General features: G+C 42.8%; 1 protein-coding gene across 1 annotated transcript; it reads right to left on the bottom strand.

The window, feature by feature from the left end:
- Positions 1-1325: 1325 nt before the first annotated feature.
- Pax9 (paired box 9) lies at positions 1326-16225 on the bottom strand. The gene is made up of 4 exons (XM_075947559.1): positions 15998-16225; positions 14671-15297; positions 11809-11951; positions 1326-2119 (listed from the first exon to the last, which is right to left on the bottom strand). The coding sequence occupies exons 1-4, from the start codon at positions 15999-16001 to the stop codon at positions 1865-1867; spliced, it is 1029 nt and encodes a 342-aa protein (XP_075803674.1). The 5' UTR covers positions 16002-16225; the 3' UTR covers positions 1326-1864.
- Positions 16226-17190: the final 965 nt, after the last annotated feature.

Raw genomic sequence — 17190 nt, forward strand, 5'->3', positions numbered from 1 at the left:
TGAAAAAAAAAAGCAGTTCCTTGAACATAACTCTGTGTCAAAAATCTGCTTACAGTTTATATCCTAGGGACTCAAAAACGAGCTGATGTAGCCATCCGAGCTTTAGGACAGGCAGAGAAACCTGCACAGCATGGCCGCTGTGCACAACACAAATGCAAAGGAACCAAATCTGCCAACAAGCTGGCATCTTTAACACCCACATCTGGGAAGGAACCTGTTTAGTTATTGAATGATATTAATACCAAGATGCCCTGCAGTACATTAATATCTCAACAGATGAACTGTGCCAATGTTCTAAAAGTTACTTTTAGCCCAATTTTTCCAAGCAAGAGAAACCTTCTAAGCAGAAGGAGTTCAAACTGTAGAATCTTGTCCAAGAAAATGAATTCTTCTAAAATAAACCATATAATCATGGGGGGCACACGCACATAAGCAGATCCTGCAAGTCTATTCATGACATGAAACTGAAAATCAAACCGGTCTAGAAATGTTTAGCAGTTCATCTCTGTTCTGTAATTCTATAAATGAATAACGGGAATTTGCTAAAAATTAAATAGCATTTGTATTTCTCGTACCAACACCTATTGACCTACGTGTGAAACATGCTTCGGTACACAATGTAAACTTCACAGAAAGCCATTGTTACATTCATTAAAGTAGAATTCTCCATTTCCTCTTAAGTTACAAGATAATTTGGGGCTGAGATTGCTGAACACAGGTAAGCCAACAATAACAGTACAATTCCATTTCACAGTGGGTTATTTTTTTCTTTCATCCCATAAAGTTCATTTTAAGTGTCTCTGCAGAAAACACTTGACATTAGACTTGTGTCTAGGTGACTTCCCTCAGAGCCATGTGGTACAGGTACAGTCCAGCCTCTCGTTGTCCTATGCTTGCATGTGTGTTTGACTGGGATACAAATAGGAAAGTGGCTTGTTTTGTCTGTGTTTGGAGTCCTCTGCTGTAGAAAGAAAGTATCCTTCGTGAGATGCTGAAGCCTTCACTGCACACACACAATTTGGGGGCAAGTCCAGGTCCAAGAGCGCGAGTGACCCACCACCAAATAGAGAAAATTACACTGCCAGAAAGTCACCTTTGCGAAAAAGAAAAAAAAGTAGAGGAAAATAGAGGTGGTGGTGTTGGAGGAGGAGTAGCCCGTACAGTGAAGACACAACGCACCATCCACGGTCCATATTTACAAGCTAATAGGAATATAAACACTAGTGTATTAGGAACCAAGTCAAAACACCAACAGAAGGAGGAAATTTTCCGATATTGCTTGGGATCTATACATATTTTTCAACAAAATATGTCATCTCTTAAAAATAAGCAGAAGATCACACCAGTGAGTTATTGATTGGTTTCCTAATGGTGAATTAAGCATTATCTGGTCACATTATTTGATTAAAGGGTATCACATAGCTTATTTTTTTTCTACGTCTGTTTTCCTTTATTTATTGATTTTGCAAAATCTCAACAATTGCACGTTTCAAAAGTTCAGGCTGATTTAGAATAAATATACAGGTGTGGTTTTACCAAGGACAGGTAGGTCTGTAAAGTCCCATAAGCCCTTTCAGGGGTACAGGTTTCTTCACTTTGCTAACACAATGGGCGGGCAACAAAAATGCCTCATTTCTTTAAAGTTGCTTTTGTTTTTAAATCCTAAAGTCATGCCAGGTTTCCTGCAAAAAAGAAAGAAGTTACGACAAGAAACATCTACGTGTCATCAGCACAGAGACTATGAATCCATACAGCCAGCTCTCGAGGCAGGAGGGCCGGACCACTGGAGGGGTGGGGTGTGAAGAGGGGGTGGATTTGCTGAGAGAGGAGACCAAAGTGAAGCGGCTGGAAGTAGAAGTTCCCATCAGAGTGCGGAAGCCGCCACAGAGTGGCTACCTTCTCTGGCTGCCTGCATTCCCTTGAAAGCCAGCGATGCGGGAATGTCACAGTTGTGGGGGGACAGAGGGGTGCTGCCGGCATGTTGCCACCCGTGTCCAGCCACATAACCTGAAGGAGCAGCACTGTAGGTCATGTAAGGTGACACTTGAGCTGGAGTAGGGTAAGGAGCCATGCTGGATGCTGACACAAAACTGCTCACAGCTGGGAGGCCATTTGGTGCCTGCGAGGAAAGACCGAAGAAACGAAAGACAATCACAATACAGCATTCCACATCTCTCCAGTCCTCAGACACAGACTAGAAACTCGGACTGAGTTCACAGTTTCCCGGTTCTACTTCTGGCCTGTCCTTTTTTTTTTCCCTCTAGACTTCCTTTTAACCTTTCTTTGACCTAAAAGTATCCAGTCTGGCTCCTTAAACAAACACAGTGCTGAAAAGCAAGATACTGTTCTTTCTACAAACTCTTTTCGAGGAAGCTACAGCCAGAAAATTCACTTCTTTCTTTTGTGATTTGAAAGTCTGCGAAGGCGAGGCAGGGCGAGAAAGAGTCAACCCTGATTACGCAGCTCTCCACAGCCTTTGTCAACCTTCCTGGCACTTGGGTTTCTCGTTCAGCTCCTTTGTTAAAGCACTGTGCCTGGCCTGTTTCATACAGCTTTCATTTCCAGGACTGAAGGGCCACAAGGTGCGGGCTGCTGTGTTAGAAACTCAAAATGAGCAAACCCTCGGTTAAATAAAACATGCGCCATATTTTAAGAGGCCATGTTGAAAATGCCACTTGGACAAAGGACACGTAAAATTGGGACTTTTCTAGTAAGGGTTTTTGACGTTGGTTTTCTTATTGTTGTTTTGGTTTGGAGTTTGTGTGTTTTCTTAATGAAGTTCGGGAATATATTTTTCACAGTTTTATCAGAAAAGAAATTTTCTCCACAAATATGAATTGAGTATGTGTAGTTTTGAAATTGGAAATTTTGCATTTGCAAAGTTTGGGTTTTTATTTGTTTATTTGTTTGTTTTTAAAGCCATATGGATAAATCCCTTTAAATGAATTTAATGTGAAACCTTTGTTTTCAAACAAAATGGAACGGCTCCGGCAGGCAAGCTTGTCTAGAAACCAGTGCTTTCTTGGCATCTAATAAATCATTGTTGGTATCGTTACTACTAACAACACCAAAAACACCCTGATTTCTAATCCCTCTCTGGCACGAGTACTCCCCACCCTTCAAGTGGTTCATTTTTTCCTCTCAGTTTCTACTCTGTAAAGATAAAGACTAAATCTTGTTTCCTGGAAATGACATGACTGGCCCAATGTGTCAACATGTTTCCTAGTGAAAAGGTAATGTAAATACTGGAACTGTATTAGAAAACATGATTTAGTCCCTAGAGCTCAGTAAATCAAGCACATATTAGATGCTTTGTCCAATTAAGTTAGGACAGAAATGGTGCTTTCTTTGTGTACTCGGATTGAGCCCAGAGCTTTGTATATACCAAGTATGCCATCCCCCAATAAACTCTATCCCTTCTCATTCAGTTCCAAAAACTGTTTTCTGAATTAACTCATCTTGTCATCATTTTTACTTCCACTTCTATGAGAATATAATAGTGGGGTCTAGGCCTATTTTCTGAGTATAAAAGGAATATCTAAACATACATACACACACATTGTAGAATATATATATATATATATGCATTAGCATTACCCACAGACTTCTGACAAAACCTCATCTTAAATATTTGATACACATTAAATATTAGAACACATATTTTATATTCTTTTTGTCGTTGTGTATTCTTTTAAAAATAGAAATGGCCGGGCGATGGTGGCACACGCCTTTAATCCCAGCCCTCGGGAGGCAGAGGCAGGCGGATCTCTGTGAGTTCGAGACCAGCCTGGTCTACATAGCTAGTTCCAGGACAGGCTCCAAAGCCACAGAGAAACCCTGTCTCGAAAAACCAAAAAAAAAATAAATAAATAAAAATAAAAATAGAAATGAAGAGAAAAGATCTTTAAGTACCTCCTATGTCCTAGGCACCTAGAAATATCCAAATATTTTAGAAAATTGTAAGGGTTAATAAACAATAGCTCAGGTGGGTGGTGGTAGTACATGCCTTGAATCCCAGCACTCAGGAGGCAGAGGCAGGTAGATCTCTCTGAGTTCAAGGCCAGCCTGGTCTACAGATCAGGTTCCAGAACAGCCAGGGTTAGAGAAATTCTGTCTCTAAAAACAAAAACAAAAAACAATAGCTCATTTATAAACTGTTCAACTTATCACAATTACAAAATTATATATATATATATACATATGCATATATATATTAATTCAATTGGAATTTTAATGATTTGTTTTAAGTTTCGGGGTATTTTGTTTGCTTGGGTTTTTTGTTTGTTTATTTTTGTTGTTGTTTTTTTTTATTTGTTTCAGGTTTTTTCCTTTTTTTTTTTTTGAGACAGAGTGCACTATGTATCTCTGATTGTCCTGGAACTCACTGTGTAGACCAGTTTTGCCTTAAACCCACAGTAATTCATCTGCCTCCCAAATGCTAGGATTAAATATGTGTACCACTGTGCCCAGCTTTTGTTTTTGTTTTTAAATAGGGTCTCACCATGTACCCAGACTGGCCCCAAACTCATGTCCTTCTTACCTTAGCCTTCCAACCAGATAGCACAGGTATATGCCATGATACCCAGATGAAATTAAAATGTATTTCAAAGGGCTCCCCAAATGATGGCCTTTTAAGAAAACTCAGAACAATTAACAAAGACATGACTTCATATTGTTGTTTAATAAAACTGAAATTCTCTTGTTTTTATTTATTTGTTTGTTTGGAGGAGGAGGTGGTAGTTTAGAAACAAGGTTTAGCTCTGGCTGTCTCACTTTGTAGACTAGGCTGGCCTTGAACTCACAGAGATCCACCTGCCTCTGTCTCCAGAGTCCTGAGATTAATAGCATGGGCCACCACCGCCTGGCCTATCTTCTTTTTATGCGCAAGGCTCTTTAGAAAGTTGAAAAATGGGCACGCATTTAAAGCCCATCACTCCTGCCTGATGCTGCAGGTCTTCTGTGTGGTTTTCCTAGACAGTCACAAGGCGGTGTAATGCAACCTCAAACCACAGCAAAAGATTCTTTTGTCTCCTTATGAAAAAAAAACTTTATGTCCCCTTTTTTAAGAAGAATTAATTATGTCTCAAAAGAACTTGCTTCAGAGCTCTTGGGTAATGGAAATCTATGCAGGCATCAAGTTGCAGGGGAAGATGGGGCCTAGCCTAGCGTTCCAGAGATTATTGCTTTTATGCATTATTTTATTTTATACCTTTATTTTCCCCAAGATGCATTAAAAATTAGTTTGGAATGTAATCATTCCAGTAGAATTAGAAAATAATGTTCACATCTGTGTTTGGTCCCCGCCTACTATTAATTAGTGTTTAATACTACTAATACCAATGTATAACCAGAAAAACAAAATAAGAATATTAAGGTCTGGGAGTATAGCTCAGTGCTCTTAGCGTGCATATTACCCTGGGTTCGATCTCCAGCACAAAAGGAAAGTGTTAAAATTAGTTTTAAAATAATAAAAAACTTGACTCTACATTTTTGAAGTGCCTAATATCAAAAGACTTAATATGCATGGTAAAATAATGATCTATCTGGGAGAAAATATCTGTTGTTGAATTCTGTTTTCCATCTCTGATAAACTTTTTCTACCTGTCCTTTTGGCCGTATGCTGGTGGCGAAATTTACTATACGCACCCTCATTCTTGATGCAGTATAAGCTGTTCTGTTGTTGTGTCTGAAATCTCCTTACATGGGCCCACTTATTACCTCACCCCTAAATATGACCCACAGAAAGACTGGCTCAGACTCTCACCTTAGATAACGCTCCCTGCGTGGGGAGGCAAAACATTGGGCTTTAAGCTTAATTTTGTGTGCTGCGTTTACTCTATAGTCACTCAAATATAACACAGCCTATTAAATTTTCCATGTCTACCCAACTCTCATACCTAAAATACCAAACTTGCCTTGTTATCATCTGTGGTAATACTGAATATTTCAAGGTTCACAAAACACCATGGTATTTACTGGCTGTCAGTTTACGAGTGCAATCCCCTCTGTGTTGTAGAAAAACCCGAGAGGGGGCAGCAAGATGAGAGAGGTATCTTCATCTTGTACAAAGAGAGGCACCTGGTCACTTAAAGGGGTGAAATTCTCAGCCTTAGAATACTAACTCTTGGCGGCTTTTCCTCACGCTCGAGCAGGACAAGAGCAGAGTTTTGTCTTAGTGTTTCAATCTGCTGCTGGGAGTTCAGATTTCAAAATTGGACTGGAGAGGGGGAGAATAAGCAAGAAAAAAGCAAATATGCTTCAAAATGCCCCTTCCCCCAGCCTCCTTCTCTGTTCATTCATTCCAGTGACTCAATAAATATCCATTTTCTCACTATTCATTTTGAAACATGACATTAGCAAAAGTAATAAATCTCTACTGGGTAAAGTGATCACTATTTATGAAGAACTCACTGAAAGGGTAAAATTTTCCACAGCAAAGGAAAGCAGCCACAGGTAGCACCAGGTTGTTTATGCTTTCCAGTAAAGGAGCAAATTTCAACACCCCAACTCTGCTCAATGTTCGCAGTGAAGGGCATGTAATTAATCTGAAAAGCTCGTTAGGCTGAGTGGAGACTAGCAAATGTACACCATAAATATAGTAGGAGCAAACATGCTAAATTACACTGTTTAATTGGATTGTAAATATGATTTATAAATCAACCAACATACGGAATCTCAAGGGAAAAGTAAACAAATTTTCCAAATGAAACTCTGCAATAGGAATGAAATAGAAATCCCATTTCTGAAAATTACTTTGCCTAAATATTTCATAAATAAGACTCCAGCCCTTTAGCCCCCTTCTCACACAGATCTTCCAAGAAAGCAATAAGAATTTTCTCTGGAAGAAAGCTGTACCTATCTTCCTCACAACCAGCTACCTTCTACTTCATTTTGGAAATGAGATTTACTGTTATGAAGTAAAACAGACAAATTGCATGCCCAGGAGAGTGAGTTTCCTCTGTTGAGCTGTCTCAGGAAAAAAAGACAGCTTTTATCTCATGAACACTAGAAGAGATCTTCTAGAGGAATACTGATGTCCTAACAGAGTTTGAGTTAGATGGTCACATGGCTGAGTTGGTAGGCTGTTGGAGGACAAGGACCTGCCCTAACCATTTTGTATCCTCACAAAATGGGACAGATCAGGGCCATTTCATAAACAACTTACTGAAGACTTGTGAACACAAAGGTTCGATTCTCTTATTTTAAGAACAAAACATAGCTAACCCCCACACCCACCCTTTATTACAGAACAAGCATTTACTTCAAGCAAGTCAAATGCATAAAGTTGTTGGCAAAAGTAAATAAAAGTTCCAACAAGCCATTTCACTATTTGATTTATGGTTGTTCCTTGTATTCCTCCCAGTCTAAAAAAATGGAAATGCATTAGTATCCAAACACTTGTGACCGAGAGAGAGAGAGAGAGAGAGAGAGAGAGAGAGAGAGAGAGAGAGAGAAGAAGAAGAAGAAGAAGAAGAAGAAGAAGAAGAAGAAGAAGAAGAAGAAGAAGAAGAAGAAGAAGAAGAAGAAGAAGAAGAAAGCTGGTATGTGGTATGACAACTTTCTGGAAATTAAAAGTTAAAGACTATTTTTTTTTCAAATTCTGGAAATGGTCTACTCAACAGTTTCTTTCTTAAAGAAAATGCAAATATCAGTCTAACTGTCCACGATCTTTCTGTCTGTCAGCCACTCCTCCAATCCACTTGGCCTTTCCTTTCTAGTAACACCAGTTCTCCCTGGCTTTATCATAAAATATATTTGGCCATAAAAACAATCGTGCTTCACATATATCGTGATATTCACAATATCAGTTTCATGGACAAGAAGCAATTTCGCATCTGAAAATAAGCAGGTATTTTTGATAAATTATTTCTCTGAGATTATCTAACTACTGTTCTTCTGTTCTTTATTATGTAATGACCTAGTAAAACAAACCATGTCATGAACATGGCTCAACACTCATCGCAGAGAATTACTTTTAGTTACCTACTGCAGGTCCAAATGTCTCGAGGTAATGGGAAGCTAGTATGGTATTTAATCATTTCTAAATTTTATGTTTCTAAAATGTTATCAAAACTGATATCACCTTACACTGACTTAATTTTGTTTTGTACCCAACTGGCATATGACAATATTTATATAGAATTGTCAGGTACAGTGCGATGCTTCAGTACATGTGTACATTGTACAATGATCAAATCATTTAGCACGTCAGTCACCTCAGATAACATAAGATAATAAAAAATCCAGACTCCTTTCATCTAGGGATCTGCATTTTATAGTCTTTTAAATTACCTCGTGTTGCTATTTCACATGACACATATTACAGATATAAATATATATATAATTATTAAGTTTGTTTTAAAATACTATTGGTTGAAAATTAATCAAATTAGACCATGTATGTCAAAAATAGAATGGATTTCAAGGACTCCTGAAATTTGCCTAAAATTTCATTCTCTATAAAATTATAAGTTAATTTAACAAAAGTTAGCATTTTATTTACTGTGAAGAAAATTTAGGGCAACTTCATTTTTGTCTTTATGAAAATACTATGTTCAGGAAAATGGTTCAGTTTTTTTAATTTACTTGTTTTTTAATTATCAAACAAAGTTTTTAAAATACTTCACTAGGAAATTATATACAAGATGATCCCAACATCACTTAAAATGATGCACAAATAAATACTTTACGAGAATTTTAGATTTAAGCTGCATCTTTAAATTCAACTGTCTTCACAACTCATTTAATTTTGAACATTTTTAGTGCAAGTATTTATAGACTAGTCTCTATTTCTGACATCTCAATTGCTAATGATTTATATTAAATTTACTGGCTCCATTAACATACTCAACCTCAAAATGAAGATACTGGGAACCAATAGCAGGTGAGCAGTTTGTTCTGAGGAAACATGCCTATTTGGAGAAAACTTTTCAAAAACAGTGCATTTATTTATGAATTGTGTAAATAAAATCAATTATTAATTTACCAAATCCCATGTAAAATGACAAATATAGGCAACACCTCTGTTTATCTATTTCATTTTTTCACTTGATCACATTAAGTTGAGATTTTGTGCCTTCAACATAAGAAAATCAAATAGGAAGAACAAGAAAACATTATTTCCCTTCACAAGTAGATGAGAGTAAAGATTTCCTGCTCAATATAGTTGAAAATCTAAGATAAAAACTCTTCTACCCTAGTCAACAAAGACTTCTGAATGGAATGCTGATATGAATTACAGTACAACATTAATGTGTAAGATAAATTTGGATATTCTAAACTAATTTTGAAACATGGTGCACACAGTTCTAATTCCTAGGTATAGGGCATCTTTGAAGTTTGAGCTAAAGCTAGAAACTCCAGATTATGGTAAGCAATAGGATCCGTGCTCAGTTGCCAACTTGTTCTAAGGTCATTTGGCAGGTGTAGTCCAAGAAAACATGCTCTGAGCTCTGAATCTAAATTCCCCTTTTCCCCTCACCCCCAGCACCCCAAAAGAAAACTAGATTTAAAGAATAGCACAACAATTAATTACAACTTCAAATGGCCAAATGAATTACAGCCAATTATTTTTTTCACTTTTCTTTTGTCAAGAACTTTCAAGTTTTGTTGGCCAGGAGAGCAACTGGAACCTGAATTATCCTTTTTATCAGACTATGCTGACAATACTTTGTAGGCAGAGCGAGACTTGTAAAATTAAAGTTAACTTTTGAATATTGCAAGAGAAATACACACATATACAATTCCTACTCATATTAATTTTAGGAGTTTCTGTGTAATCAATGCCTAAGGTGAAATGTTTGCCTCCTTACCCCATCTTCCATCTTCATCTTAATTGAGTAAGCAATAATTTATGCTGTGCTTAGAAACTCTTTCTGTGTCGTGATTGTAGATCATTTGAATTACCTGCCTACACGGCAGTATGGGATAGCATTTCAATTAAGAGCTCTTCAAATATAAATTTGACAGAAATATCCTTTTATTTGGGGTTCTGCTCTCTTAAGTATTACAACATTTAAGACAGCATTTATCTGGCTATCTTATCCTTAAATTCTTTGTTTTTATAGAACACAATTTAGTAATTTAAAATTCTTTGTAAGAGAGTTTTAGGGAAACAACAAATTACTTGAAATGCTATTTATTTTAAATAAACTGTCAGTTTAATTTTAAAGCATATTATAAATTAGCCATTTCTAAACACGCTTCCCTGGCAGACACACCATTCAAGGGAGGGGGAAATGAAAGGGGCTCTGGAGGTTTCTGGGTGAGGAAACTGCTTTTTTGGTGAAGGGTGTTCCTTGACTGCCTGTGGGAACTGGAGCTTATTCTGAACTCTAGACTTCACAGGGTGATTCCAAAGAGCAATAGCAGCGGAAGGCAGTGCGCTCCTGTTAAATGCTTGCTAAGCTACTGTTCTTGTTGCTTTGTGTATTCGAACTATTGTTTGTCACAAATGCTTGGTAAAATGTTTCTTAATATGGATTTTCTAAACAATGCATATGAATATCACTTGTTTTTAAAGTCATTCTCTAATTGCCATTTACAACTACAGAGATTAAAGAATGTTTTCTAAGAGCCAAATCTGTTGACTCTGCTGACTCTTTTGACTTTGGGATTATTATTTCCTTATTTTGAAAATGAAGAAACCGAGGCTCTAAATGGGTCAACAGCTTGCTTAAGAAGCAGCCATACCAAAGCACCAGGCTTCTAACCATTGCTTACCAACGTGGCCTCTTTGAGCTCATTGTTCCAGGCAGGTCTTTGCGAAAGAAAATGGTGAATTTGCTGATGTTACCTCATGGGCATTCTCTACAGTGGAAGCAGACTGATAAAAGCGCCTTTCTTCCCTTGCTGTTTTTAGTCCTATTTGCCAGGGAATAACTAGCTATTAATACATCCTGACACTTGAGAGGGACTAGGAAATAGAAATGTACTTTGTTAGAGAAAATGCTAGTTAAGATGTCCCCCGACGGATAAGAATAATACGTTCCAATAAATATTATAACTGGTTTTAACGAGAAATAATGTTTTAAGGCTTTAAGATAAGACTAAGTACTTTGTTGCTTTGGAGGTGGGGTCTACTCTGTAAATGCCTTAAACTGCCTTAAGTCCGCCTTTGAGTTTTGAACTCTTCATTCTAGCATACTGACGAATTTGGACTCACACAAAAGTGTAGCAGCTGCTTACTTCTCAAGGCGGGGTGGAGCGGGGAGAGAAAAAGAAACACTAGTGTTTTAAATTTTCCTTCAGAGAGAAGAGGGAGGGCCAGGGGGAGGGAAAGGAAAATTAAACGGTCCACAGCCAGTCCGTATAATTTGAGGTTTTCTCACTAACCTCCCTTGGGAAATTATGATGTGACCTTTAATCGGGAAATGGTAACTTTATTACGTTTATCTGGTTGCCCCTCTTCCATTATCGCCGGACAAGGCAGGGGAACTGTCTTGGACAGGGCCCTGCAGCCTCCTACAAGTCCTGCGACTCTGGCTTGCCGGTGTCTTGGCTGCATCCCGCTAGCGGGGCGCTGCTCTGAACCCCAAGGCCGGCCATTCCGAAGCTCGGCCTTGGGTTAACTGTGACTGCTGGGTGTGATGGAAGGGTTAGGGGGTCACACGTGCAGCGGGAGGTCAGGCTTTTACTCAGCCTTCCGCCCGGACTTAGTCAACCCAGGATCCATCTCCTGGCACCCGTGGGGTCACCAGCCCGGGTTTTTAAAAACCCCGCGTCGAGGTTCAGAAAGACTCTGCGTCCCCTCCATCTCCCAGTCCCCCGCACCAGCAGGCCCGCCTGGCCAAGCCCTCTCCTCCTCACCTGCCCGTACTTGGCCTCCTGCTCCAAGGCCCCCTTCTCCAGTCCATTCACTGCGTGCGGGGCCGCGGCCGGGAAGTTGTTGCGGCCCAGGCTGCTCCACTCCTCCACCTTGGGGCTGTGGTAGGGGGAGCTGTCGCTCACTCCTGGGAAGGTGGAAGAGAGTTGTCAGGCTCGGCCTCAACCCGTGCGCCCCCTCCTGAGACAAGACCCGAATCCCTAACCACAAGGCTCAGGGGCTGAGACCTTGGGTCAGCTCCCCTGCTCTAGGCCTCCTACCGGCGCCGGGCCCAAGGGTAGACACCTCGCTTTTCAGCTTAGGGCCTGGAGAAGTTTTAATGACCTGGAAGTAGGCCTCTGAATTAAGTTTCACCCACGCTGGACGGAATTTTGTTTTGTTTAAAACCAGCGTTAGATTTCATTTCTCCCTTTTTGATCTCTCAGGGAAAGGATTGAAAGAGAGTTTTTCCAAATGGAAGAAAGAACCCAAACCTGTGAAGTTGGATATTTGTCACCTCTGTCCTTACTGAAGGAGAGTGGCAAAGATCTGACTGACGCTTGCGGTGGTGGTGGTGGTGGTGGTGGTGGTGGTGGAGGCGACAGATGAGGGATAGAGGTGTACTGGTTTGTGTCTTGCTCAGAGACAGCCTGAAAAATGCTCACTGCACTGTGGAGATCTGATAGTTATGTCAATAAGACAGAACAAAAGAGCTGCAAAGTCCTTTGCAAACAATAACTGAACGATGCCCACAATGCAAAACATACACGCACAGATTTCCACATCGTGTGTGTATGGGACTTCCCGACAATCTCTGCCTGCTAAATGCGTAAGTTTATATGTTTAGTTTTAAAATTAAGTCTGGAAGTACAGTGTCAATGGTCAACTATAAAGAAGGTTTTTTTTTTAAGTATTAGAAAGAGAAGATGAAATGAATCATTAAGAGAATGAAAGTAGAACTCGCTGTCAAGAAAAGGGCTAAAGCCATGCGCCTATCTTTCTGTTCTAAAAGGATATATAAACATAAAAAAGAGATAGTAAGGTGATTGCCATAATATCTTCAGTTATGCATATTCAAGAAAAGACATTTCTTGGCCCTGTGTATAGAAATTTGACGGTGTTGTTTAAACTTGATTTTAGACACTTCTATCTGATACAGGTTCTTCAAAGCGTGGTCATTTGGAGAAAAGAACACATTTATCAGAAACCTGGTTGTTTAAAAGTGACATCATAAATAGACAGCAATATCTACAAGGAACCATCACTCCCTTCTATTATCCTATATTTTCCTACCTGACATTTGGTCTGACTGCAGGACTCCCCAGAGAAGAATCTGCCCAGTTTCACTATGCCTCCCCCTCCAAAAAAAAGGAAAAAGGTCATATACTCATTTTTTGCAGCAGGAAGCCATGGCTGGTTCAGGCCTGTTGGCCTTTGCCTTCCCAGACAAAAGGCAGTCGGTGGGCACAAGCCTGAAGTTATCTTAAGAAACTGAGATCCCCCTGTGAGCCCCCATTTCTGCTGATCGCACACGTTCCCACGAACAGGGGCTTCCTTTAAATGTCAGTGAGGTCAGTTTATCCTATAAATCAAGGGCAACATCTCCAACTAAGGTTCCAGCTAGTTCCAAATAACTCTGGTCAATTCCCAGTCAGAAAACAAGAAGAGGAGAAACCACGCACTGCTTTCGTTACTTTAAAAGGAGATTGTGCCAATGCGGTGGAAACTCAGAAAGCAAGAAATGATTACAGGAAATATTTTCCTCTTTCCTTAATTTTTCCTCTGCCTGTCTTAAACCTTACACTAAAAAATTAGGCATTAAATTGAGCGAATAAAACATTTTAAGTTTCTTTTTCTCCCTACACCAAGAACGAAGCTAAAGTCTTTTACATTTTATTTTTAGCAGCACAATAAAAGAAAACAAACCCAAGCCTCCCAGAGAAGCCGGGTCTTTGGGTGCAGAGTGCCGGGGATCTTTCTGAGCAGGCAGAAAAGACACTCAGGACAGCGCAAGGTTCAGGCTGAAAACCTGCTCGAGAAGGGGTCCAACCGCCACTAGCATTTCCCAGTACCCGAGGACTGTCAGGTAAACGGGAGTCCGGCGGGGAGCGACACCCAGAGACAGCAGCAGCAGAAAGGACAACAGCGAACCGTCAAGCAATTGTCACTGTAACTGCAGAAAGAGAAAGGGGGGAGGGAGGGAGGGAGGGAGGGAGAGAGAGACAGAGAGAGAGAGAGAGAGAGAGAGAGAGAGAGAGAGAGAGAGAGAGAGAGAGAGAGAGAGAGAGAGAGAACCTGGACCTCGGTTTCCGAGGAAAATGAAGCATAAGAATGAAACCAATTAGGTGACATTTGAACTTCCTGCCTGAGCAAATTTGGCCTGATTGCCAGAATCCGAGAATAATAATACAATTTCCACAGCGTGCGGGACTCTCAGCTGCTGCATCTGATCGGCAAGCAAGTTACCGGCAGTAGCATCTGCAGCCCGCAGGCCCTAGCCGGCTAGGGCCTCCCCCACTGCTCCCCAAGTCGGCCGGCTGAGCTCTCCTAGCAGACTAGCCGGGCTGAAGCCGCGAGTGTGCGAGAGGCGGGGGAGGGTGGAAAATGCGAACCATGTGTTGGGGATGGGGGGATGTTATGGGTCTGGTAGTTTGAGATGAGGCTGTAGACTTTGTGTGTGGCAAGGAAACGAAGGGGCAAGAGTTTCAAGTTAATGAGATCAGGACACCCCCTGGGAAGACTCCTTAGGTTTCCAAAAGAAAAACCCACAGGTGGTGGGATAGACACTCGCTAAAGGCCGAGGTCTGGGATTCCCGACAGCGTGCAGGAACCCACTCTGCTCAGTAACCCGCCTCTGAGCCCCTTACCTTGGTCGGTGATAGAGCGGATGCCCAGGATGTCGGTGACAGAGTGAGAGGAGGGCCAGGTGCGCGGCATGGCCACTGAACCGGGGATGGCCGGCACCCCGGGTGGTGTAGGCACCTTAGCAGCGGCCGCCGCGATGGGACTGGGATACGAGTAGATGTGGTTGTAGGGTAGCGCGGGCTGAGGCGCAGGCTGGTGCTGCTTGTACGTGTCGTAATGAGCCTGCTGGGCCAAGTTGCCGATCTTGTTGCGCAGAATCCGGCTGATGGAACTCACCGAGGGCACGTTGTACTTGTCGCACACGCCGTCCGCCAGCAGGCGGTCCCGGATCTCCCAAGCGAAGATGCCCGGGTCCCTCTGCTTGTAAGTCCGGATGTGTTTCACCACAGTGGGAGTGGTGACCCGGGGTTTGCTGCCCCCGATGGCTCCGGGCAAAATCGAGCCCGTCTCGTTGTAGCGCGCCAGGATCTTGCTGACGCAGCCGTGCGAGACCCGTAGCTGGCGGCTGATGTCACAAGGTCGGATGCCCAGTTGGGCTAATTCCACGATGCGAAGCCGAATGGCGTTGGGCAGCGGCCTTCCGTTCACGAACACTCCTCCCAGCTGGTTCACCTCCCCGAAGGCTGGCTCTGCAAAAGGAGCATAGAGCGCGCAACAACGCGCACCCGCTGCTTGGGACAGCCGCCTGCCACTCGGCGTCCACGAGAGTCCGGGGACAGGGTTATAACACCCTCCTGATTGGAATGGTGCTGCCCCGAAACCGGACGGTTCCGGCCTGGGACAAACGGCCACAAATAAGCTGCGGCCAGACCTCCTTCCTACTTGGAGCATTCCAGCTATAAACAAGTAGAGAGAGCTGGGGCAGCAAGACACTTAAAACTCTCCGAAGCAGGCGGGGAGATCGGTACTGATGCGCCAGCACGCCCCTCCTTGCCTGCTTGGCCCCTGTTTCCCTCCACCGCTTTACCCTCTTCCCCCAATGCGGTTAGACAGAATTCAGGGAAAGTTAAGAAGTTGTTTTGTTTTTGTCCTGTTTTGTTTCCACGTGTAAACACGTGTGCATCAAAACTTGGGTTGACACTGGAGCTCGGTACTAGCCCCTGCCATGGCCCTCTTCTCTTAAGATCAGAAAATGGCATCAACTGCCACCCGGTAGCGGGAGTTCCCACTGCTCCCCTGTTGCCGCTGACCCTTGGCGTGTTCGTACGGACGCGGTCTGAGTCAATAGAGCGCGGTCGCGAAGTTGCGCGCCCCAGCTCCCTCCCTCTCGCCCTCGCCTGCTCGCTCCCTCCCTCCTCGGCTCTGACAGCGTCCCCCGCCGCCACTCACCCATTGCTCCGAGCAGTACACCAACCCGGCCCCAGTTCCGCACTCCCAGAAAGAAACTTTTCTCTCGCTCTCACTAGGCCGACCTGTCGCTGCTCCAAACCGCGGGTGCCTCGGCTTCTTCCCAGGAGGAGGCGACGAGAGTGCCAAAGGAAAGAGTAAAAGGAAGTCTGTGCCGGGCAGAAAGAGGCTTGAGTTCTGCATTTCAATCTAAGCAGCAACGTGGGCTGGGCTGAGCAGGGCCGGGCGGCTCAGTCTATCACTCACTTGTGACACACCCCAAAAGAGGTGGGCCCGCGGGCAATCTGCGTGGTAATTGGTGCAGACCGGTGAGTGACAGCTCAGTCTGGGAAACTCCTTCCGCTGTCTATTTCAGGCTTGCTCCGCACCTGGGTGACTAAATACAATGAATGTGAGTGTTTGACGTCTTCCCCCAGGGGCGCCACAAACAGAATGCAAAATCAAGCTGGTAAAAACGCTGAATAAGCGAATGGGAGCTTTGGTCTCAATTTGGGTGACTTTAAGCGGGTAGGGGCTGAGGACACCTCTTGGAGAAGGGATGGACTGCTCAGAATTGAAATTGGAGGTTAGGACTCTAAGGTAGCAAGCAAGCGGGCACGACAGTTAAGGGAACTCCGAGACGCGAGGATGTCTGAGAACTACCTGCGATGCTGACCTTTGGAGACTGTCAAAAAGAATCTTGCCCACAAATTCAGTCCACTCAGGATCGATCGGAGAGACGGAGAGACCATAGGGGAGAAGCTTGAGGTGTTAAGGACAAGGAGACCTCTTCTCGTATCCTGCCTGGGAGGGCTAGGCCCGCAGTGAGAGGCTAAACCAAGGAGGGTGCTGGCAGGGACCTAGTGCTGCGTGGGGAATTCTAAAACTCCCGACTAAAGAGAGCCCAAGACCTCCGTGAGGGAAGGAGGGTTGATACCTGGAGCGCTGGTGACAGAGGCCACCCACCCCCACACTCCCGCCTCACTCACCCAGAACGCAGGGTCCTGGATGTTAAAATGTGTCAGGGTTCTTAATACCAGTGAGCCACCTTGAAAGATTTTTTCCCCCAAGAAGGTGGACATCGAGGCCACATATAAGTAGCGTCTGTATGTAATTCCCCATGACTTCATTTCAGCGACCAGAGATTCTACAGTTCTGCCTAGCTGTGGATTTTCACTTTCATTCACCCGAAGTCC

The sequence above is a fragment of the Microtus pennsylvanicus genome, chromosome 14 (genome assembly GCF_037038515.1).
Source record: "Microtus pennsylvanicus isolate mMicPen1 chromosome 14, mMicPen1.hap1, whole genome shotgun sequence".
NCBI lineage: Eukaryota > Metazoa > Chordata > Mammalia > Rodentia > Cricetidae > Microtus > Microtus pennsylvanicus.